Source organism: Primulina huaijiensis, chromosome 5 (assembly GCF_012295235.1).
Source record: "Primulina huaijiensis isolate GDHJ02 chromosome 5, ASM1229523v2, whole genome shotgun sequence".
Taxonomy (NCBI): domain Eukaryota; kingdom Viridiplantae; phylum Streptophyta; class Magnoliopsida; order Lamiales; family Gesneriaceae; genus Primulina; species Primulina huaijiensis.
In genome coordinates, this window is record NC_133310.1 from 21044700 (window position 1) to 21071002 (window position 26303).

The 26303-nt window shown below is 32.3% G+C and overlaps 4 protein-coding genes across 5 annotated transcripts; 3 read left to right on the forward strand and 1 right to left on the reverse strand.

Moving 5' to 3' along the window:
* The first annotated feature begins 1044 nt into the window (after positions 1-1044).
* On the forward strand, positions 1045-1944 carry LOC140977044 (protein EARLY RESPONSIVE TO DEHYDRATION 15-like). The gene is made up of 3 exons (XM_073441576.1): positions 1045-1215; positions 1298-1557; positions 1630-1944. The coding sequence occupies exons 2-3, from the start codon at positions 1305-1307 to the stop codon at positions 1770-1772; spliced, it is 396 nt and encodes a 131-aa protein (XP_073297677.1). The 5' UTR covers positions 1045-1215; positions 1298-1304; the 3' UTR covers positions 1773-1944.
* Positions 1945-7027: 5083 nt separating this feature from the next.
* Positions 7028-7924, reverse strand: LOC140977731 (uncharacterized; the record flags this gene model as incomplete). Its single annotated transcript, XM_073442473.1, has 1 exon — positions 7028-7924. A coding segment is annotated over one exon (630 nt), but the record flags the coding sequence as incomplete, so codon positions are not given.
* A 2452-nt stretch (positions 7925-10376) lies between these two features.
* LOC140977038 (uncharacterized) lies at positions 10377-13306 on the forward strand. Of its 2 annotated transcripts, none has more exons than XM_073441566.1 (4): positions 10377-10888; positions 11271-12006; positions 12358-12430; positions 12890-13306. In XM_073441566.1, exons 1-4 carry the CDS (start codon positions 10579-10581, stop codon positions 13010-13012), a joined length of 1242 nt encoding a protein of 413 aa, XP_073297667.1. In that variant the 5' UTR covers positions 10377-10578; the 3' UTR covers positions 13013-13306. The 2 variants fall into 2 exon arrangements, with proteins under 2 accessions (XP_073297667.1, XP_073297668.1); XM_073441567.1 differs by having other exon boundaries at positions 10377-10855; positions 12890-13304.
* A 2875-nt stretch (positions 13307-16181) lies between these two features.
* On the forward strand, positions 16182-24327 carry LOC140977040 (5-amino-6-(5-phospho-D-ribitylamino)uracil phosphatase, chloroplastic-like). Its single transcript, XM_073441568.1, has 11 exons — positions 16182-16318; positions 16444-16569; positions 19068-19136; positions 19249-19353; positions 21252-21306; positions 21736-21809; positions 22098-22181; positions 22259-22399; positions 23486-23551; positions 23792-23901; positions 24040-24327. The coding sequence occupies exons 1-11, from the start codon at positions 16226-16228 to the stop codon at positions 24206-24208; spliced, it is 1092 nt and encodes a 363-aa protein (XP_073297669.1). The 5' UTR covers positions 16182-16225; the 3' UTR covers positions 24209-24327.
* The last annotated feature ends 1976 nt before the right edge of the window (positions 24328-26303 follow it).

The following is a 26303-nucleotide window of genomic DNA, read 5'->3' on the forward strand; positions in this document are numbered from 1 at the left end:
TTTAATAAGAATTTTTATAATAATATTTGTTTTTAATTTCGCACAGATTGGGGAACATTTGCACATGCAAATTACTTCGTTAACTCAAAATTTTGCACCCAGAAATAAAAGTCGATTAACACAAACGTTATTCTATTAATCAAACAATTTATGTTAAGATTGAGACTTGTATCTGAATCAACTCCAAAAACTAGTTCAAGAGAGAAGATTATTTAAGTCCATATATACAACTCCCATGTATATTATCCATCCGATGTGGAACAACTAACACATCTTCTCACGCCTAGAAATGAACATCTGAAGCGTGAAGTTTACAAATGACCCAACTATAGACAGAACGGGTCGCCTAACTATGGACAATCCAAAACATAACGGTGGAACCTGAGCTCTGATATCATGTTAAGATTGAGACTTGGACTTAACTCAACTCCAAAAGCTAGCTAAAGGGGGATGATAGTTCAATCCATAAATGAAACTCTCGGGTATATTATCCAACCGATGTGGGACAACTAACACAACTCCCTCACACCCATGAATGAAAATCTAGAGAGTGAAGTTTACAAATGACGCAATTATGGGCGGAATGGGTGGTCCAACTATGGGCAGTCCAAACCTGAGCTCTGATACAATATTAAGATTGAGAATTCGACCTAACTCAACCCCAAAAACTAACTCAAGAGAAAAGAATTATCCAAATCCATTCACGCCCCCTACCAAATATAATTCTGAAACCTGACGATTTAAACTTTAAAAAATGGAGCCGAAAGCTATTAGCAAGATGGACGACAAGTCGTGTCTACAGATTTTAATATACAGAGGACAATTCCCACAAGTGCATTGGTGTACGTATTTTGTATATGTATAATTAATTCGATTTATATTCTAATAAAAAATATTTATAAAAAATAATTATGAAATAATTACAATTTGAAACGATGAACGGAAAAAATAAGACCAATGACACCACTTTTTGTCTTTATTATAAAGATTTTCAGAGAGTTTAGATATATAAATCGTATATAAAAAAATAGGGAGTAAAATACAAAAAGCTACAACAAGCGCGTGACATGCAAAAACCTTATCCAAAACTCCAATCACTCTTTATATACGACACATCCTAAAACATCTCCCACTCACCACTAAATTCGATCTTCCATTGAAATTGCAGTTCTGGAGTTCTTCATCATCAATCTCACACACTTTTTCACCCACAATGTACGTATCTACTTTTCTTATGTTCATGTGCTTGTTATGTGTTTGTATATTTAATATGATTCTGTGTTTATGCTGACCTCAGATCGAAGATGGCGACGTCAGCACTGAACCCTAACGCGCCGATATTCGTACCGTCAGTGTACCGCCAAGTGGAGGACTTCTCGGATCAGTGGTGGGATCTCGTTCAATCTTCCCCTTGGTTCCGCGACTACTGGCTACGGGAGTGCTTCTCCGATCCCCAACTGGACTCTCCATCTATCCAGATTCCCGATTTCATCTTCCCAGAAGAGATCGTCAATGAAAACACCATCAATGACAATGACTATGACGCTGCTTCCAAAGGTAATTGTACATCTCAATTCTACGCAGAGTCGACTCGGACTTAAAATCTTAATTCTGCTGTTTTTATTGCAGATGGAGGTTTGGATTTGGTATCATTGGGATGGTTGAAGTGGAGGAAGCCGCGTGGAGTGGCGGAGGCCCCGAGGTATTGCGAGAAGGCACCGAGGACTGTGAAGGTGAAGGTGAACCCGAGGCCGATTCAGCAGCCGCGCTAGAAGTGAGTTGCGATTTATCGGCTCAACGCTTTGGGAACTAACGACTTTAGAAGCTTTTGTTTGTGTAAAATGAATTTCTTTTTATTGTAATTTAATGCCACTTTTTCTTTTTCTTTTTTGAACCCAACGATTATGTATACTTGGTAATAAAATCGTTCGTTGCTTACAAAAATGTCATATATAATATTTATATATGCAAAAAAACAGTATATTATATTTTACATAAAATTTTTAAATATAAATCAAGTTGACATGTATACCTTTATTTATTTATTTATATATATGTACATAATGAGTAAGGTGGATGAATTTTGCAATTTATATTCGAAATTGTGAGGGGGTGTGATTAATTTTACTTTGTGTAAAAACCAACTTCATTTGACTTAGGACATCCACAATGGTGGATATAATCTTAGTCATGTCATCTAAATATCATCTTCATGTAAATATTTATCATTGCACAACATTGATTTGTGTGTCACAATAATACTCGGATATAAATTTGTAATTGGGTTGCAAATTTTTTTTTAATTTTTTTAAGCCAGTGTGAGTTTCACTCTCATAATGCACGCGCGCGTCATACACTGCAAGCGAGAATCATCTCGCTGCAGGTGTGTTTCTTTTTATTTTTTTATTGTTTATTTAATTATTACGTGAAATATAAATAGACAATTGAATGGAATATGTACAAGCTGCAGGTGTGTTTTTTTTAATTATTTTTCATTTTTTTATTAGTAAAGTAGTGAAATGATTTTATTTAAATAAAAATAAAATATTAATTAAAGTGACGGTAGAATCCATAAATATTTGATTGATATGATATTTGATTGTGAAATATAAGATATTTGAGTTGAGAAATATTTAATTGATGATGTGGATTAAAGGATTCACAAATATTTGAAGGAAATATCCTTCTTATCGTAGATGTCTAGAGGTATAAAATTTATTCAGGGTTTTGTTGTAATTAATGATGTAAGGGACATGGAAAATGTTGAAATGAAACAACTTAGGCTGAAGAACCAGTGTTAATTTGTCCTTGCTTTTCCACTATTTAAATTTCAATATCTAAGGCCCAATCTAGTTTCGAATATGTAGGCCCATATGGTTCAGATTATTTTTCGGACAACAGATTTTAAATGACTTTTAAGCATTGGCCTGTTTGATGAGTCCAATAAAGTATGGAAATGGGTTCTTCGTAACTCTTAAAAAATGTAGCTCTCACATTATAGTTGCATTTCTCATATATATCATTTAAAAGGCAACCTTAATTGCTTAAATATATAAATTGTTATACAAAAGATGTCCCAATCTACACAATGATAAGATACTTGGAGCAATGTCTGCCTCGAGAGCTCATCATGGATTTGTTAGGAGCTCCAACCTCTTTTGTTCAAGTATTTGAGGATTCCAACTATATGGCTCGATCTAAACTTGGCTCTAATACCACTCGTTGTACAATGAAAATCATGTATCTTCATAATTATATGATATCCTCCACTTAGGGTCTAAACCTTTATGAAGTCATGGATTTGTTTCTGAACTTAACTCAAAAAATCTTATACCAATTAAAATATTTGGAAATAATTTTGCGATGTTTGGACTTGGATGTAAGTTTTGAAAATAGACGCAATACGGAGGAAGCAATGCAGGGTAACACCTATTTAAAAGAGAGTAGGTTTCTCGTGAGACTGTCTCACGAATCTTTATCTGTGAGGCGGGTCAACCCTACCGATATTCAAAATAAAAAGTAATAATCTTAGCATAAAAAGTAATATTTTTCATGGATGACCCAAATAAAAGATACGTCTCACAAAATACGATCCGTGAGACCGTCTCACACAAATTTTTGCTTTTAAAAGAAATAATAAAAGATGATAATGATTGGCTCAAAAACGCCTATGTCAATTTTAGGATCTGCTGACATTCAGAGCCTGGCTCTTCTTTTTCAATGGCTATTAATGAATATTTAGTGAAGGGCGGTGTACTAATTGACAAATAATTAATTGACTAAATTAATTAAGTTTAAACCTAAAGCATAAAGTGACCAATTTCTTTCACGTTAGGTAGTTCCTTATCAACTAACTATATGGTTTTCTTGACAGAACAAGTTTGTTCATTAATCGTCTAACTCTATTTATTTATTTTTTTTTAAAAAAATCTTATTTCGTTATGATTTTATAAAATTTTAAATTTTCCTGAAAACTTAGTTTCACAACGTTACACAATTTAAAATTTTGATTGTGAAATGTTAAGGATTCACGTCCATGAGTTGCATTAATCATTTTAGTCTTCTCATCCACGTATTATGCGTGTTTTCGAAAAAATTAGTTGTATATGTCAATAACTTGTAACATATCTGATATCGAAATCTCAACATTGAGACAAGTTTTCGGTTTCGATAACTACTAATATTGATTATTGTCTCAAACAAACAAAAAATAAATTTATTATAAACTCTATCAGTAAAAATGCGTTATTCGTTGTTGTGTTTAATTTAATAAAATAAATTAAATGATGCAACAAGCTTTAATTTTTGTGTTTTTAAGGGAAAATTTGGGTTTGATTCTCTTCTTTTTTTTTGGTATGTATTTTTAGTGCATGTTAGTTACTTTTGAGACGATGCTATTAAATTATAAAAAATCAGATAATAAAAAGAAGAGTGGGATTTAATGACATTTAATAATCTATAAAGATGGAAAAATGGATAAATTTTATCTTATTTATTATTTTTTTGTGTGTGGATTTGATCTCAAAGTTCCCCGAAAACAAAGTTGAGGATCGATGGACAAAAATTTATTGATTTCTTTTTAATGTAAAGTTTGTCGGCAACGATTTGCGATAGATGTCTTCAACTACACGATATATATTGTCACCATCTCTCGTAAAATATATGCTGCATATACTTATATTCGAATATTCACCCTCTCATCAACTATTTCCATAATATATATTAATATTCGAATATTCAAGACGTTATCTTATAATATAGGTCTATTGTGAGACAGTAACACGTATTTTTATTCGTGAGACAGATTAATTTTGTCCATATTTATAATAAAAAATAATATTTTTTATTTGTCTCACAAAATTGGCTCGTGAAACAGTCTCTCATGAGTTTTTGTGTTTATAATATATATCTTCGATGTTATTTACCATGCAATAACAGCTCTTGTTAATTAGAATTTCTTAAAAAAATCACACGTGTTTCGAAAATCAAGGAGTGCCGAGTAACTAATTTTGTTACCATGATTTATAAATTTATGAATATTCTTATTATAATAATTCTCAAATTATTTATACATTAATTGAAAAGTGAAAAAGATTATAAAGTGCCCACTATTTAAAAATAAAGTAATGAAGTGCAATACCATCCAAATTTCTTAATATAGTACTAAAACGAGAATATTGAAACGATTCCAACTTGCCTAAAATCTATATTTGCAAATCCAATTGGATTAATATGCCCTATCTCCTGTTTCCCATTTGGCCATATTAGTAATAGATGCCAATATATTCGTAAAGGGTTCCATTTTTTCTCTCAATTGAAAACTTAAAACAGAAACATTTGTCGACTATTTTTTTTTAAGAAAACGACTTCTTCAAAAATAACTCATTCATAAATTTATTGTTTTATATATCATCTCGCGTGATTTCATGTATATACATTTTTTAATGTTTATAATACAGTTTAAATTTTCTATAATATATTATATGAATTAATGTAACGAGTTATATCCACGACCAAGTAATTCATATTTATTGATATACAAGAGCAAATATTGAATTTTAATACGAAAATAAATTTGGATACGCTACCGACCACTTAAATTTTGATTGCGTGATAGCTACTTTAAAAATACTTACACCCTACGTTAAATTTTTGACTATTTTTGATTGCTTCAGTCATATTAATATTCGAGCTCTTTTTATTGTTATATATTTATATTTTAAATACTATCAATTTTTTTTATTTTATTTTACGTCAGATAATTTAATATTATTAAATTGAATTATTCAAAATCATACTTTATAAATTGATTGTACCCAAAGGAACATGAAATGACCAGATCGATAATTTGAACAAAAGCTGTAATGAGATTAGTTATCAATGACATTTTTATATTATAATAATAATAATTACCTGAGATGATAAGTTTTCCAACTTATAAATGGAGATGGACAAGCCAAAGCATGATTTGGACATGTCTCCACCAACGTTAAATCATTTTCTTTTTTGTGTCCTTTTTTTTGAAGTTTATCTCTCTCTTTTTTCCCCCCCAATAAAAATCCACCATTGTGACCACTTTTTTTTATTTTTTATTTTTAATTTTTATCTCGAACGATGACTAAGGTCGCACTTAGATAAAAATATTTGAATAATGCATGTAAAATGATGCACTTGACATCATTATTATTATTATTATTAAAATTTATATAATTTGATATCGAAATTTTAATCTATTATATTCAAGCGCAACTTCAAATTTTATTCGAGAAATCAAATCAGGAAATTTGAAATATTGGACAAAATCTAAAATATATCCTGCCGAACATAATGTAAGGTTAATCCACTCGATGAGCATGAACGATCATTTCCCTTACAAGTGGAATCCACGAACATACCTCGTATCAAATTGTATTAGTATACATTTTTATATTTAATAATTATCATACTAGCGAGTTTTTTTTTTTTAATGTATATATGCGATATTTTTTATGTTATTTTTAAAAAAATTTAATTTAATGTTTTTTATCATAATAAATTTTTGGCAAAAACTTATGTGAGACGATATACAAGGTTTATATTTGTGAGACGGATCTCTTATTTGGATCATCCATGAAAAATATTACTTTTTATGCTAAAAGTATTACTTTTTATTGTTAATTTTGGTAGAGTTGACCCGTCTCACAGATAAAGATTCGTGAGACCGTCTCAGAAGAGACCAACTCTAAATTTTTAGTATACATAATATAATCATTTAAACATTTAAAATTTTGGATAAAAATTAAAGAAAATATTTTAATAAATTTAAAATTTATGATATTAAAATATATTTTTATAATAATATTTTTTATTAAATAAAAATAGAGTGCTTTATATTATGGTTATTTTTAAAAATTATCTACCATACCACGTTACATGTCACAAATATAATAATAATATATAGGAATATAGATAATGACAAGCTTAATAATAATATAATAAAAATTTATATAATATAGAAATATAGATTTGAGCACCCAATATTTTGAAATAAATAAATAGGATTTTATTGATAATGGATTAACATCACACAAAACACCAAATATAACAACGATACAGGATTTCGAAATCATCACTAAGGATTGAAGTAGCCGATCAGAGCCCCGAAATTAATCTCAGCCGTCCAATTTCAGATCTCAGCTCATAGGACAGGAACACACACTTTATTCGAACACTTATTTATTCCACAATATTATTATATATATATGTCTCCTAAATCCAATCCACACGTGATCAAACCCTAGAACTGAAGCTCGCTTCAGATAGCAAGCACGAGCCCCGGCACGGATTTCCCGACAAGATCAGGAAGGCTACTCTCCCAAACGGAAGGGCAGTGAAGGGAAGCAATGCCGAAACCGGACTGTTCAGATTTTCCGATACGCGTAACGGTGAGGGATGTGTTGAAGTACTCCCTAACCTGGGTGATTATCCCATCAGTGACCGTCCAGGCGTGGACCCAGGCGATTGATCGGGACTGGTCGAATCCTTCGGCGAGTACAATGTGGCCAAAGGCTGAGATGCTGTGGGGGACGAAGCTGAAGTGAGATTCCTTATCTCCGGTGAGCACGCGCATCAAAAACTGGTGAGACGGTGGACCATGGAACCACCACTCGAGATCAGCGGCGAGGATTTCGTGGATTTTTCCGGCGTCGCGGCACTTTAAGGCGTCATACAGGGCGGTCACCACCCCTTTGTTGAAGGATTCCTCCAGATTTTCCTGAGATAAAGCCAGTTCCTGAAAATGGTTAGCAGAAGAAGAGAGAGTTAAATTGCTCGGAAATGATGGGAGAAATGAGGTTGCGGCGGGGGTATTTATAGTGAATCGGTGGTGGTGTTTTGGTGGTTTTAAAAAGATACAAGGGTAAAATGGAGAATACACTTGCCCGAGTCATTGCGATTACGTGGCAGACATTAGTGCATTTGGTGGGGTCTTTACAGGTTTCAAGGAAGTGTACAATTTTAAAAGACAATCAAAGCCAACCTTGTTTGACTTACAGCTGGCAATTGGTGAATATACTTATTTTTTTAATATACAAGAACTGTTTCAGTATTTACATGTATATATATAAGTATTACATATTTCTAATTATGAAATTCTAATTTAAATTACAATAAACAATTTGTAGATAATAAGGAAATTAGAGAGAATGAGATAATTTAATAGTTGATTATATGATATCTAATAGGTGAATGAATATATTTAAAAAACTACTGTTTTATATTTTTGTATTAACTACTATTTCAATGCACGAAATGTTATTATATGTAATCAGTGATTAAAATGATTATGTATGAGCGTTTGAATAATTCCTTAAAATACAAATCGACTAAATTAATTATAAACTATAAGATTGAAAACCAAATTAAATTTACAAATTCTAGAAAAACTGAAAACCAGAAAGAAAATTTATCGAAATGTGAAAATATTTAACTGTTATTAAAATTTTCAAGAGTTCTCATATTAAAATGTGAATTTTAATAAGAGTTTTAAAAATCTTTAAAATTAATTTTTAATCCGATAGGTGAATATATTAATACTGATAAATATTTTAATAAGAATTCACTTATAGCTTTCCATTTCCATGGATTTCCAGCTTTATTTCATCTTAGCTGTAAATTTATGTTCACTTCTCCATCACAATGACAAAATTGATATTATTGTTATTTGTTGATTTTCTTGTTTTATATTTCACCATCTTTATATAGTAGTTTCCTACTTTCGACACTTAAGCGATGATAATATAAACCAATCTTAAGCCTTCATAAAATATAATTAAATATAAACTCACAACTAAGTTTAAAAAGTTCAACTGCATCATCTTTGAATTTATTATTAAGTTCTTCAACTTGAAAATCTATTACAGCTGTAAATATATCAAATCGATAGTGGTGCTCAACTGTGATTGAATCATTTTGTTGACAAGAACGGCATATACCAGATTTAAAAAACTAAAAACAAAATTTCAATTAAACAAATCGATTTTTTTCTAATTAATTAAGCTCGATCAGTTATTTGGATTGAAATCGATATTTTGTTCACCCCTAGACTGAATTGATGTATGACCTTCTCTTAATTCCAAAACAGATTTTTCAAAATTTCACTCTTAAGAATCATTACGGTCAAAAGTCAAAGTCAGTTCACATTATTTTTTAAAACCAATAGTAAAAATAAATAAATAATGCATAAATTTGGACATTGACAAACATCGAAGAATAATATGAACATTAATAGAAAACAACAAGCTTGATACATTATCTAAGTAATTATGTACAAAATTCCAATCATTGATAAATCATATAATATCGCATACAGTGATTCACATTGGAAATTTGGGCAATTTCTCAAAATCATTACTTTATTTTTCTCAAAATCAATTCTTATAAACATACACTAGCACATTATAATAAAATTAAAATTCTATAAAACTTTTAGTATTAATATAAATTAAATAAAGATATAATAACATATGTAGTAACTTCATAATTATATTATCATATTAGTTCAATTTAATATATCTGTGTATTATTGTAAATATAGTCTAAAAATATATTTAAAACATAAAAATAATTTTAAAAATCAACTTACATTAAGTTCTTCAACCTCTTGACCAAAATGTAAAGAAAAGTTAAATTTGATTATATGTATTTATAGAAGATCATTTTAAAAAATTCCTCATAGTTAAAAAAATTCTTCAAATTCGCCTCAATAAAGTAAAGCTAAAAAAATTCAAATATAATAAAAAAAATGTAAAAAAATACTTTTAAAAAATGTAGCTCACCCTAACCCAAAGATGACTCCGTCTCTGCATATATTAATTTTAATTTTTCGATATGAGTTTCATTTAATAGATACTTTTATCGATCACAGTTTTTGTTGTTTTTTGCTTTTTGAGTGGTCATCATATTTTCACATTCGAAATTCATGTAAATGATTACACAAAATACTAAAACAAATTTTTTTTTCAGATACGATGTCGGCTCAAACTTATTTTTAATCAACGGAGAGATGAATTTTCATATCCATCTAATTATTTTTTTTATATATATAATATTATTTTTCATTTAAGTATGAGTTAGATTAACTCTATCTCACAAAAATAGATACTTGAGGTGATCTCACAAAAAACCTAGCTACTCTCCAATCAAAGTTTATTTTTTATGATTTTGATCATTTATTTATTAAATATCAGTCTTATTCTGCTATTTTTTCCGATATTTGCGATTTTTATTTATTTTTAGACTAGACATGATATTAATATGACAACAATACGACGTTAATATGATCTCGATGAAAAGGTCAGAATCAATGCTAGAATGAAAATGTTACTCTTCGACGCACCTGAAATTTATTCTACAAATCATGTATTCCGTAGATAGAGAACTAGTTTCGTGAACATTCCCATTGTACCTGCATTCCCTTTCAGATCTCAACCAATTTTCCCGCCATCTTCTTCAGCAAGACTGTGATTCTCCTCCTCCTCCTAGTTCCCCCAGTTGTATTGGAGTATCTTACGCAAAACCCAGTTCAATTTGGAAGGAAGTATGGAGATTCGCAAGAGAAAACCCTTTTCGGACATTACGAACGCTTTCGACCTCATCCCCGCCTCCACCCTCCGCAAGCCCGTCTCCTCATCTGGTTCCAATTCCAGTCTAGCTTTGAAACCCCCCATTTCGATTTTGAACCCCGATTATGGTTTCAGAGGACAGAAAGTTTGCCCCGATCCGTCTCCCACCTTAAATGCCAGGTCCGATACCAGTATCGGGTCGTCTGTCAACAATGCTCGTGCCGTGAATTCGAGAACTGTGCGATTCCAGAGTCGTAAGTTTCCTGCTGCTTCAATCACTCGTAATGGTGATATTCTGCTTTTATGTTTATTTAATGTAATACAATCGAGGGTGTGCATTTTTAGTTGCTTGGTTTGATTATTTACTTGCTGATGGTTGAATGTTGATCTGAAATCGTTTTCTGTTTATGGTTGTGATGGAATAACTTTTCCGGAATTTCTACGAAGCCAGTTATTTGGGTTCAAACTTGAGTAAGAGTTTGTTTATACTTATATGCATATATTTAAAAACAATGGTTGAGTAGCTGACCTCTATTGTTTGTTCGTATTTTACGTTTCTGTTTAACTTGTAATTGTAATTTGTTGTGGATATTGTTGCATTTTTGGTGAAGCATGTACTCTGATCGGAAGAGTTAAAGAATTTATTTTATTTCTCGATGTTTACTGAAGGTGAAATGGGAAATAAGGATATTGTATATAATGGAAGACAGACTACGAATGAATTTAAGAATGAAAGAAAGACTTCTGCAATGACTGATAGTAGTTCCACTCCTCTAGCCAAGAAGAAAGACGAAAGGAAGGCGATTGCTAGACAGGTCAGTTTCTCACCTCCTCGGAGAATTGGAAAACTTTGTTCTTCACTTGAGAATACAGAGGAAAACGTTATGGAAAATCTTAGCCTCTTTAGTGGGTCTTTTGACAAAGTCAAAGGTTTTAGAAAGGGAATTATCAATCCTTCTAGCTGCTCACACGAGAAAACAGAGAATAGGAATGCAAATCTGAATTATTCTGGTTGCTCAAAGAATAAAACAGAGGAGCTAGGGAAGGGAATTACCAACCATTCAAGCTACTCATTTGACAAAAAAAAGGATGGAGGAGAAGTGATTCTTGAGCTTCCTGGCTTGTCTGTTCAAAAGACGAAAGCTGTAGGGAAAGCGGCCCTCAATTATAATGGCTTTCTTGTTGAGGAAACAAAAGAGAAACTGAAGTCTCTCAAGCATTCTGGTTATTCGCATGAAAAAGCAGGGGAAAATGGGAAGGCCATTATCGTTGCAGTTAACATGGTTGAGGGGTCATCTGCAGCTGTGGCAGTAAATTGCGAACCTTCAAGGAGAAAAACTGTAAAGAGAAAAAAAGACTCCGGGGCCTCTAGTTGCCCCCCCATGAGGAGGACCCAAAAAATACTGTTAGTTTGCATTTCCATATATGCTCACACACATGAATGCACACATTCCCACTTTTCTTATGCACAAAATCAAGTTTTTGCTAGGTTTAACTTTGTTTGGATGTTTACCTGATTTAGCTTGTGCACTATGTTACAAATCTTTGGGAGCATATTGTATCTTCATGACGTGCTCAGTTATGTTTGCTAAGTCACCGGTTTCTTATCATGGGGACGTGATTTCTTATGCCATAAAAGTACCTTCAGTTTTGCACCAATATTTCATCTTTCAGTTCATAATCATTCTGTTGTTTTTTCAAGGTAAGTTTGTTTATCTTCAGTCTTCACTCTTGTTGATATCCTTCTCTCATTTAGGAATGATTCTGGTGAAGCTCGAGACATGAAGTCATCGAAGTCACTTACTGTTCCCCGCCCAAAATATAAAAAGGTTTGCAAAGTTTTTTCTTTTCTTGGCCAAAAAAAAAATAAAAATGGTTCTAGTTCCAATGTTTAATGCACGTGTTTCTTTAAACTATTATTAAGGAAGAAATATACTGTAAAACCCCTATCCTACTCTATCGCGAATAGAACCATGCAATTGACTTGGATCAATTAGTTTAGTCCAGCACAAACTGATGTGAAGTCCTTGCTACCTGAGGATAGAATATTATGTGGATTCTCATTTGCACGGATCTGTTGGCGGAGCATTACATATGTGGTCGACTGAGAGTGGAAACTTGACATACATTGTTCTTCCATCATATGAGCTTAGTGGAGAGATCAGGAACTAACTATTTTGAGAGCGTTCTCATAAATACCGTTTTTTGTTAAAATAAGTCTGTGTATAAAATTTTTCCGTGCTTGCCAATGTTCGACAACGTATTAATTTGCAGAAGCAATGCCTCAGGTAAAAAGTGACGATGAAAGCTGCTTGCCACTAGATTTTATCCAACAACAGAGAGCATATTTTAAAGATGTTGATGAGTTTGAACTGGCTGAAGAGGAAATCTCACAAGATGAATTGGATTAGGAGAGTAAGAGCAACATAAGTACTGAAGTAGGCGTAACAATACATAGAATCCTTGTACATCCTCAAAGTGACACACTGAAATGATGCACTTCTTGCTAACTCCACCTGTTGCATCATAGATTTAGAATACGTGAAGAAATTGAGACTAATTTTCTGCTGTCTGTGAATTTTTATGGAAATTTTTGGTGTAATTGAGGAGATATATTGGTCTATGGTCTACTATAGATAAGTTTATCCACTGTAACGAGTCAACCATCATTATGAAATAGCAGTGGTATGATTTCAAACATCCTTAAACTTGATTACAACTCTTAATTAGGATTATAGGTGAGGTAGATTACATGATAGATATTCTAATAAGAGTTTCTATATAGAGTCATTAATTTTTATTTTTATTTTTGAAAAAGAACATTTTTGAATAACGCCTCTTGTTTTAATATATGCGATGCAACTTTTGAGTTATGGTTGGTGATAAAATTACGCAACTTGTAGCTAACCGCAGTGTTCCTCAATTGGCCTTAATTTGTTTGTACCCAAACATCTTACTTTTAACCCATTCGATCATTCGGTCCTGCAATCACGCAAAAGGCAGCTTCGGCCATAGTCGTGTCTGTAATAATGTATTTTTTTTCCTTTGCTTTATTCACTTAAAATCAAATCCATATATATATATCTTGTTGGTGGGATTGTGGAGATCACACTACCTCTTCGAGCATGAGTCCTGAACACCAACCCTCCTCTTACTTTTAAAAAAACCCATGAATCACACCGTACATTCATTTTCTTTTAGATACATAATATAAAAAACAATCCGCCTTATAGTTTTATAGCTTAAAATACTAATCAAATTGTTCAATAATTTCTTTCTCAGTGGATAACATAGTTAATTCATTTAATATTTTGTTTTGACATGGTTGATTGGAGATAAAAGTTTTGATGAACTTTAACTTTGAAAAACTTCGTTTGGCACTTACTACTGTAATCAGAAGACCAAAGATGACGAACAAGAACTTATAAGAAATTAGAAAACCAAGAAGAGAACACAGCCCAGCTTGAATGTGAGGTGATTCAGATTCGATTACAGTCATGATTTTTGTTAGTGATGACTTGTTCGAGACTAAGATTTGGTATTAATTGTTCGCTTTTTTTACACTGTTTATCGCGAATTTATCAGGCGTTGTGTTATGGTATCAGCCTTTTTATGAGTTTGGAGCTCCTTTTGCCAACGTTCCTAAATATGATGAGTCAATATTATATATATATTTCCTTATTATTGGACTCTAACATGGAGTGAGGTCACATATAATTAATAATATCATAACCAATAATACGATAAAGTTTTGTATAAGCTCAATATAAGTTGTTATGTGAAAGTCAGACTGTAATTAATATTGAAAATAATCTTTCAATGCATTCACGATCAAAGCATATCGATGTCCACTATCATTGGATACGAGAAGTATTGGATAAGAAGTTATTAAAACTTGAGAAGATTCATGCATATGAAAACAAATTTGATATGATGATCAAATCATTGTCGACATGGAAGTTGAAATACTGTATAGTTGTTGCAGGTCTAATCAAATTCACAAAATGTGCTTGAGGGAGAGAATTGTTAAATTCAAGCTACCATTATGGAATTCAACAACACACTTTGACAAATAATTAACACATGGTTTGAGTTAGTAAAAAATGGTTGGTTTGATTATGTAAAATTTTATTTTTTGTTTTCTTCTCTAAATCTCACTTATAAATGCTCGTTCATTCTCCATTTCCAAATCATACCAAAAACAATTTCTCTCATCTACAATCACATGTATAGAAGTAAAATAAATGATTTATTGTGAGAGTTCTTAAGGACTATTTTATCTTTGGAAGGAATATAATTAGTATAAAGAAAGTGAATGTTAAAATTAGAATTTTATATTGAAGAGTATCTTGCATATGGAAAAATTATGTCACTCAATTAAATTTTCATTGTCGAACATATATTATTTACTTTCAGAAACGATTATTAATTATGACGATGAAAAACTGATTGAGAGAGCTTATAAGAAGTCATTCATATATTTTAGCTAAGTGAAAATGCATTTGATATTTGTGGATACCTGTTTTTGTTTCAACATGTGCAATTTTTAACCAAAATTTAAAATCAAAACTGTGATTTATTTATTTCTTTGTTAATGATTTTAAATTATAATTTGATATTTGTATATTTAAAAAACTTTTATAATTTAATGTGATTTTTGTTATAGGCGGGCCGAAATTGTTCTCCGCGGTGAGGATGCTAACATGCGCTACATATAATTATTTATAATCCTTATTTTAAAAAATAGAATGGTAGAAATGCTCAAAATACTAATTTTTTCAACTTCTCATTCAAATAACTAAAATTTGGGTAGACGGTTTTCCAGTAGGAGCAATTTTTTTTTTTAGATTCAGATTTCATGACATATAAATTAATTTACAATCATAGTTGTTTTTGTAATAAAGAAACAATGAAAGATAGAGTATTATGTAAATAATACCAATAAATTAAGATATTATATTTGAATAACATTTGTATATATATTTTTTAGTAACAACTGATAAAAGAAAAAACTTTATATTTATATGAGTAATATCTTTATCCACTCAGCACATGGTGCGTGAGCTAAGAGGATAAATTATGGCCACTTATTGAATCATGGTCTATTTATTGAACCATGATCTATGAATGAGTGATCATGATTCATCATTCAATACACACGTCATGTGTCGAGAAGATGAAGATGTGAATAAAACACGTACCAAAAGGTATGATAAAAGAACAAATCATCATCATTGAGATGAGTAAATTATCATACGAGCCCATTTTGATGAAGCATCACAATAATACTTGTACAATGCGGGCCCTATGAGGGCCAACCGGATAATTAAAAATAGACAAACTTTGTACCAACAATGATGTGAGATCCTTCATCCTGCAAACCAAACACAGAGATAATTGCTAAATTTGGTCAAATAATTTATACCATATATTAGAATGTAATGAAATTCAAATCAATTGGGGCCATTGAAGGCCGAGTAACAATTAATAAAACCATGTAGTTTGCGTAAATAGCCCAAAGGGCCTGGTTATTAAAATGGCCCAATAAAGAAAGAATGAAGCCCAATCTGTATACTAATATCTCCTTTTTAACACGACTCTGGCGTCTCTCGTGTCTGGTAAAGATGGAGAATGCTCTGAGCTTTGCTAGTTCCCCTCTACCTCCTCTCTCTCGGAGGCCGTTTCACCCTCGTTTCCCAGATAAAATCAGATTATTGGTTTGCTTCTGCCCACATATTTTTTTTAATATTAATACTAGTTAACTGTTCTCCAGTTTTTTTTTAAAGAACAAATTTATTTTTCATTTGTCACCATATTAACTCTTCAAAATCTGTCTGAACAGATGTTAAACCGCTCAAACTCGGTGCATGGAAATCGTACCATTTTTGCAAGAAACGCTTTCGGCTCGGATGAAAATGGGTCGCTCAATGGTTTTTCGAGCATGCCCAACAACATTTTCATGGAAGAGGTCCAGTTTTCTCTGTTAGTTTATTTTTTGATTTGCTAAGTTTGTGTCAGTTATAGTTTATTGCTCTTCTTTTGTGATTCTTTGTCGGGTTTTTATTCTTATCTCTAGAGAATTAGTGTTTAGTAACTAGGCGGTTTGGGTAACTGGCTTTGTTTTGACAAGAATTTAGCTTGTTTAAGGTATCACAGCGCTGATTATGTTAGACATGAGAAGAACAGAGCACAGTGGGGCATTTTCCATATTATTGCTATCAGAATCGATTAGGAATCAGTATGTACCTTTTACATAAGGTTGTTAACCGACTAATAACAAACTAATAACCGACTAAACTAATAAATTGAACTAAGCTAATATCCAATATTTAAATAAAACTAATATGCTCCTCAAGATGGACGATATATATCTTGAATAGCCAGCCATCTTGACCATAAAGGTGGACAAAGTGGAGAAAGGGAACGGTTTTGTGAACATGTCAGCAAGTTGCAAATACGATCTGATAGGAAGAAGTTTGATAAGCCCAATGACTATATTTTCTCGAAGAAAGTGACAATCAATCTTGATAGTGTTTTGTGCGTTCGTGAAAAATCGGGTTGTTAGCTATGTGAATGGCAGCTTGATTATCACATAAAATGGGAACTGGAGAAGATAGAAAGATGAGGAAATCATGTAGCAATTGAACAATCCAAACCAATTCGCTAGTAGTCCCTGCCATAGTTCGATACTCCGCTTCAGCAGATGATCTAGAGGTAGTAGTTTGCTTCTTGGCTTTCCAAGACATGAGAGTGTCACTAAGAAAGACGCAAAATCTAGTGACAGAACGTCTGATATCCGGGCAAGAGGCCTAATCAGCATTTGAGAATTCCTTAAGCTGAATCGTGGAAGCAGAAAAGAGAATGACTTGCCCAGGCGAAGAATTTAGATACTTGAGTAAATGATGTGCTGTTGCCAAGTGTGTGGTTTGCGGTTGAGCAACCAATTGACTCAGTTTATGTACTACATATGTAATGTCAGGTCGTGCTATGGTAAGATATAATAGGAAACCAATGAGACATCTATAAATGGATGCATCCTCAATGAGCTCACCTTCAGCAGCAAATAGAGTGACTGTTGGATCCATAGGAGCAGTGGTTGGCTTCCCAACAAGAAAACCAGTGTCTTCCAAGTGCTGCAATGTATATTGTTGTTGACATCGGGATATGCTAGCCTGTGATCTCCATTCCTAAGAATTATTTCAAGGGACCTAGATCCTTCAACTTAAACTAACTTTTTAAGGACTTTAGATAATCAATGACAGAATGAGATGGTCCGACAATGATAATATCATCTACACAGACCAACAAGGCAACAAATGAAGAATTTTCACCTTTGGTAAACAAAGTATAATTTGATTTGTACTGCATAAAACCAAAACTGATAAGGGAGTGAGAGAATTTAGAATACCACTGCCGAGAAGCTTGTTTTAGTCTGTATAAGGACTTATGAAGCTTACAAACCAAGCAATTTGATTCAAATTTTGAGTCATGTTTATTCGAATACCCAATGGTAAATCCATATACACTTCTTCAAACAAATCTCCATTTAGAAATGCGTTGTTGATGTCCAATTGAATCAAATGCCATGCATTAATGGCAATAAGAGCCAACAGAATCTTGAAAGTAGCAAGTTTTGCTACGAGTGAGAAAATTTTAAAGAAATCAACACTCTCTTGTTGGGTGTACCCCTTGACGACTAGGCTAGCTTTTTGTCGATCAGTCGATCCATTCGAGGCATATTTGATCTTGAGGACCCAACGAAAACCAATGGTTTGCTTCCAGGAGGTAATGGTACAACTGACCATGTGCAATTATTTTCCAAAGCAGATAATTCCTCGTTCATGGCATTACTCCATTATGGGTGTTTGACAACTTCATTGGTAGAACTATGGTTCAAACTGTGTAGAAACATGTAAGGCAAAAGCTTTATGCTTTGGTGACAAAGAGTCATATAATAGGTAGTCATTTAGAGGGTATAAAGCTCGAGCAGTAGGCTGTGGATTCATCCTCTCACGGTCAGAAATGAACATCTCGAGCGTGAAGCTTACAAGACAACGAGTGGCTCAACTGTGAGTAGTTCAAAACATAACGGTGAAATCTAGGCTCTGATGTCATGTTAGACGTGAGAAGAACAGAGCAAAGTGGGGAATTTTCCATATTATTGCTATCAGAATTAGCGAGTAATCAGTCTGTACAAAGGTGTATATATATACGCACACGGTTTTTAACCGACTATTAACAAACTAATAACCGACTCAACTAATAAATTGAACTAAGCTAATATCCAATATTTAAATAAAACTAATAGACTGCGTATTGATTTTAGACTCATACAGGTACAAATATGTACTTTATGCCATTTTTCTCGAACACTTTCAAGTGTATTTATCCCTAAAAGTTGTATTTTGAGGAAGATGTATCAGTCCATATTGCAGTCGAAATGAAGTTTATCTTAATATCTAGTAGGTCATTGGAGCTGAATATGGGGAAGGCTTTGAAACATTTAGACCTGAAGGGCCACTTAAAGTTGACGTGGTAAGCTTTAGACTGAAAAAGAAAGCAATCGTCATTATGATATCATATTTATGGTTGATTTCTTGTGTCGGAAAATTTATAATTATTTTTTATTGTTTGCTGCCATCCATAGGATTTTTTGAATGATAGAATGCAAGAAGGCTTTCTGCAAAGGATTCGATATGCCATGAAACCTGATGAAGCCTATGGTCTTATATTCTCTTGGGATAATGTTGTGGTAAAGTTTCATGCCTATCACATGGTGGAAAGTTATTTACTAGCCGTGTCAGTTCTATTCTCTCCTTAATACCTCTAATGGGCGTGGATATTTTATCGTGTCTCTGTTCATATTATGAAATAATTGAATATATTTTCTTTTTTAGCTTTTGCCCAGTAGATAAACAGCCAAGGTACCCATTTGGTTCTATTCTGATATAGAATCTCGATACATTTAATCGCACATTGCATTTTAGAGATTTATGTCAACAACACAATGCACAGATGGTTAAAACTCCTATTATTTTCTCTTCGTTTAGATTTCAATCACCAGCTCTTTATATAAAATTTCTTATAGTAAACCCAATCAGATCATTTTAAAGTACATCATAATGTTGATAACATGGTTGTGATGGGCACCAAGGTGCAAAGTGGTTGTGGAGCTTGTGGCGCAAGGCACAAGGTGAGGCGCTCGCTTTATCGAAGCAAGGCGCACTATTAGTTCTTTAGAAAAATTTAATTATCTACTATAGTATTATATGACAAAAATTCTATTATTGAACTCATTAAGTTGTGAAAAGCAAAGATTCATTGATATTTATCTACTTATTTATTAGGGTTTGGGGAAAACTTCCTCTCCCAAGTATGCCGCTGCGCCTGGGTACATACCCAGGTGCATGTGCAAGAGGCTCTCCTGGTGATGCCTCAAGCATTTTAAACTAAGTTTGATAATCTTATACCTTTTTCCAAAATGTATTACTTTATTTCTACAATTTTAAGCTAGAATAATGATACAACGAGGACTCCAAAAAATATTAAGTACAATTCTTAGTTAAAGCAACACTTTGAAAATTTTTATTGGGACGTTACACAATTTTTGTTAATTATCTTTTCAATTCTAACTTCAATGTGGCATCATGGCTTCATATTTCATAATCATGTGGTTGACACTAATCTCTGGTGGGTTAGGTGCTAGATTTAAAATATCAGGTTGATTTATTTAAGTTCATTGTAGTATTTCTTGTGTTATAGAAGTCATACAAGTTTGTATTGATAAGGTTTCCTCGTGGATTCCAAGATAACAATTCAAAGTAGGCCATTCAAAAAGGTAATAATTTTAGCAAGGTTTCGGGTTTCCTATCTTTCTAAGAGGGAATTAATAAATTCAAAAAAAGACTAACAGAAGTGGCGTAAGACCGAATTCTCGATTCTGTTCTTTCTTATGTAAATCTTTCAGTCAAACCACAATGTGGTGGACGAAACCATTTTTTTTGTGAATGAATCAACAATCATCACCTTTTGTTTGTGAAAACAGCGCCATATATTACACCAGTAATTATAAATTTATAGCCCATTGCATATAGGGAAATATATTTATGGTTATGACTGCTGATTGCTCAATTGGCATCTGTACTGCTTAAATTACCCTTTTACGTAAAACTTGGAGAGGATGTTTAAAGCTGAAGGAGATTGATTCTGAACCATTGTGGATGGCTGGTGTCATCAGTGTTTCACTTACTAGCTGATAATCTTTTTGATTGTTCTTCTAATTTCTCACTTTACTTGAAAACTTTTGCACGTGCATTTCAAGGATCTAGCATTGTCAGCATTTAAATTGATGTCTTAAAAGGACACCCTTCCTCTTATCGAATTGCTTTTGCTGGACTTCTATTTTAAGCGTTGCCTTTCAAATTGGCTGTACCTGATAGAATGTAACTGCTTCTCCACCATATGGCTGTGCCACTTTGGATCACACAAATGAAACCTCAACTTGTAAAAGAAAATAACTAATAATAGAGCATAACGGCTGTGTTTTCATTAGACAATCATGTTATTCTCGTGAATCTCATTGCTCAATGTGTACCTAATTGTTCTGTATCAATTTGACTGGCCTTCTAAGCCTCAAATCTGGTATTACAGGCAAATACTAGAGCTTTGAAGTTGGATGCCTGGGAAAAACTTGCTTCTGAGGAAGGTAAGTTTAACATGTTCTGACAAAAATAGTGATACCCTTATGTTGAGTATTGGTAAGACAACAGTTGAAACCAACTAAGGTACTTATGGATCTGCACTTGCAAAAATTGAGCTAGTAAATTCAATCTAATTTTTTTCTTTATTCTGGAATTCATAAACAAATAAATTGAGAAGTTTCCTCAATATTTTGGCATCCCAAGGTTTTGATTCAAGGCGCATGCATAAAAAATGTTCTTTGTTCTAGAGCAGATAAAATATTTGCGTTATCGTTATAGAGATTATTATTTTGTTGCCTCAATATTTTATCTTTTTCAATTGCATAGATTGACCACTTCTGTCAGTACTCTGTAGCATAGCTATGAAGCAGAGACTTGTGATACACTTGAGATTCCTTGAAATTGGGTTGATGTATGGGGGGGTTATTGTGCAGGAAAGGAAATCCCTAGAGATGACAGTGTGCAAAGAGTTTTGCATTATGCAGGTGCTGATCATGTTCTGCGCAAGGTTTGGGAATCTCCATTGGTTTTCACAAACTTCCATCCACTTCTTCTAATAGTTCATGAACCTAAACACCTAATATCCTATCCTTGTTTGCTTAGTGAACTGGATATTTTAGAAGTTATTTTCAGTCTGTATATGTATATCTAAGACTTTTTTATGGATAAAATAGTAGTTGTAAGTTTCCACTTTTTGGGATATATCATCAACATCAAGCTTAACTTGTATAAGCTTCACACATTTTTACCTTTTTGCTTTGTAACTTAAATATAGATGTCTTTGACGGAATCCTAGGTTCTGCTTTGGGGGATGGCTGAGCCTGATTTGGATAGACTGAAGTTGAGACTCTCGGAGTTGTACTATCACAATCTTGTCGAAGTAAGATTGTTCTGTAAAATGTCACGTGAATGTTGTCGCTTAAGTTGCAGTAACTTATATTCTAATGTTTTCTGTAGCTTTCAGAACCAATGGAAGGGCTAAAAGAGTGGTTAGATGCTATAGCTACATCTCGCATTCCATGTGCTGTTGTATCAAGTCTTGATCGCAAAAACATGGTTGAGGCTCTAGAGCGAATGGGATTGAAGAAGTTTTTCCAGGTTGCTCTGTTTCTCTTCTCTCATGCCTACGAACATTGGGNTTTTTTTTTTTTTTTTTTTTTTTAACACTGAGAGCTTTCTGTTCATTACCTTCTTATGGTATCTAATAGAAATATAGAATATTATTAATATTTGAATAAACTTCAAAATCTTAGTTTGTTTTGCTTTACTTTCTGTGATAGTGTAATTATGGTTTTATTTCTGGTGTATCTTGCTTTGGGATTGTCACAGAAAGGAGCCCAATTACTTATTTGGAACCCTATCTTAATTCAAAAGCTTCAGTGAATTTTGGACCACGCACCATGCATGTATAGTTACTTTTTTCACTTCCATAGAGGGAATTTATCTCACATGTGGACATGACAATTTCTGCCTCCACAAAGTCATCACTCACATTGCCTGCCTCTTTTGATATAACTTCCCCTCTGACCAAACTACATCCTCTAGTTCCGCATGTAGTATTATGCCTCGTGGGATTATGCATTGTAATGCATGTTTTGCCTGCTCTTTATGCTTCCAAGATCAAGGTACAGAAAAAGAAGACCACACGGCCTTTATTGAATGAGAACCCTTTTATGCACCAACTTACTTCCTTGAGTTTTAGGATTTACTATCTTTAGCTCTTATCATTTGTCATTTAGTATTTACCATATTGTTTGATACAAGGAGTATCCCCAACATACATGTTCAGGGTCCAATCTATCCCCAAAGGCTCTGTCAACGTGTCTTATGCTCCATGTGTGTGAGTTTTCCCCCTTTGCTTTTTATTGATGGACTTCATCTCATTTATGTGAAATGGTTATGATTTACATCTACCAATGTTTGCTCCCGGAATTTAATCCCCTTTGTTGCATGTTCAAATGGTGATTAGTCTCTTTGGTAAAGTGTCACTGGACATATACTTGTAATTTGTAAAATAAATGCCAGGTAAAAATCGATTGATGACAGAAAATTGAAATGTCTTCTATTATCTCGTAGGTGTCAGAAATTTAATAGGAGTGCTTGTGACTTGAAATGTAGTGAAAAGGTGTAAACTAACTGAGTCTTTATTTGGAGAAAGCTAAATTATCTCTTCTGGAGTTGCAGGCCATTGTGTCTGAGGAAGATGGTATGGAGTCCATTGCACATAGGTTCCTTTCTGCTGCTGTAAAGGTATTTTTGGCACCTACTGTTTGACACCAGTGGAAAAAGTAACAGAAAGTTTTCCATTCTTGATATGCAAATGCCTTCACCTAGGAAATATAATGGTGAGGTGTATCACAAGATGATTGTGCTTCTTGGCATTGATTCTAGTTCCATTTACCTTGGATCTTGCGTACTCTTCTCCTTTTCCACATTATTATATTAAACATCCTGGAAATCATGAAATTATGTTTGAAACTTGTTATGCAGCTCGACAGAAAACCCTCCAAGTGTGTTGTGTTTGAAGACGATCCCAGAGGAGTAACTGCAGCTCACAATTGTACGATGATGGCTGTAGCTTTGATTGGTGCTCATCCAGCGTATGTATTATGTAAATTAGTTTCAATTTGACTTAATGCTTGCTCGGATATTCCGACAAATGAGTTCCGTGAATCTAGTTTTGCCACCTTCTCTTAGCTTGGTTAGATCAAGATTCCACATTCTGAAAAATATCGCAGGTATGATCTTGGGCAGGCGGATTTGACGGTTGCGAGCTTCCACGAGCTTTCTGTGATTAATCTCCGGAGATTGTTTGCTCACATAGGGTCGACTTTCATGGATTTGCAAAAACAGGTGATAGAAAAAGCTCCTTCAAAGAGAAAGCTTCATATTGACACCATCTTCTGAACTTCCGACTTATATTTTTTTACTCTGTACATGTGTAATTAAGGCCTCATTTTCTCCCATTTTTCTTTCCTTAAATTCCCATATTTGATTTTATAGAAATTTAAGCAGTGTTGAGTATACTCCATCTGTTCTCATGTGTTTAATCAATTCTTTTGTGGAAGCTACAATTGAATTTTAATTTGATGAAACTACACAATCAACTATAATCGACGGATTCTAAGTGTATCTTGGCCCCAGAAAAACAAACCAACCAACCGGATAAGAAGTTAAATAAAGGGTTGGCTAGCAAAATAAATTAATTTTTCAGATGATATTTTCAAAAAAACTTAGTTTGACCAAAGTTGTTTTTTAATTTATATATATATAGTTCTTAAATAAAGGGATAATTAGAAAAATAAATTAATTTTTTAGATTATCATTTTCAAAAAATATTTTAAATATGAGATTTAGCGCAGGACGTCTTTAATATTGGCAAAAATAAGTTTGCAGATGGTATCGTCTCAATATAACTCAATTTTAATAAATTTCTAAATAAAATGTTTAGTACCACAAAACCTATAACATTATATCTATTATATATATAAATATGTGACTTTATATGTGAATTTTCATTTGTCTCCTTATTAATTGTTTGCTTTATATTAATTGCTTATTTTAAATGTGCCTTTTCATTCTCTTTATTCATATATTAAATATGTGTGATTATTAATATTTAATTTTTTATGTTTACCCACATTATAATATGTTATTTTTATCCAATGATATCTTTTCATTATGTAAATTAGTATTTAGCTTTTTTATGCATACCCACATTATAATATGTTATTTTTAATCCAATGATTTAGATTTTTTATTTATCTTTTCATTATGTAAATTAAATTAATTAAAGTTTAGAAATAACTCATTATCGAATTGTGAATTTTCTTTGGAATCTTATTAATTTTTTTCATGTCCTCATGTGACAGTTTGCTAGAATTTATGTGTTTAAATTAAAGTTTTTTGCAACCGAAATTTTTTTGCGGTTTATATTTATAAATTATTTAAATAAAACACGGTAAAAGATCGTTGCGATTTGAGCTGTCAGTTTGGGTTCGGTCTGTCGGTTTGGCCTACACCGCCAAACAGTTTATGTGAGTTGGGTTGAAATTTTGTCTACTCATTTAAAGGTGAGCCTAAATGAGCTCTCACAAGTTTATATTAAATATCTATATGTATAATATTATCAATTTTCAATCGTGAATTTTTGATATAAAAGGGAAAATATCATTTGATTTCAAAATTGTGATATTACTATCTTGTCCAAAAATCGTGGGTTGTTGAGACATTTTGGCAGTCACTCAAAATTGAGTGTCAATGTTGACATTTGAGTTGTATTTTTGGATTCTTGACAATATGTTCGTCAACATATTATTTTTAATTTAGTTTTATCAGTATTGTGAGGGTAAATATATTTATTACAATATATAAATATTATCATATCTTTAAATTAATATTCACTTTCATGTTTGACATATTATGAGTCTTGGCAAAATGAGGAATAATAAATTCAAACAAATGAATATACAAAGCGAAACCAGAATCATATGGTAGCGGAAATTAATATATAAATTTTTAGTGAATTTATCGATGTTAAGATGTATAACAAATCTTATGTCATAATATATAAAATTTCAACCTTATAAATGAAATAAATCAAATATATATGAAATATACAAAATTTTATTACATATACAATCAAATAATTTATTATAATTGTATTTTATTCTACAAGAATTCTTGTCAAACTCAGTGATTGTGGATTTAACATCTATTAAATCATCAGACTAAAGAGCGTGTCAATTAAACTAATAGAGTAGTCACATATTTTTGAATTTCCTAATTAATTTTTTATCTTGATAATTTGTTTCATTTAATATTTTAAATTAAAGACACCGTTACTATAACTAAAGACAATTTTGTTTAAAATGTTCATAAGGACTCAATCACTAACTCATATAGAAAACATTTATCGACATATTATATTAAAAACATTCTAATTAATTCAGCGCATTTGCTGAAAATTTTCTAATTAATTAAGAAAAATTCATTTACAATA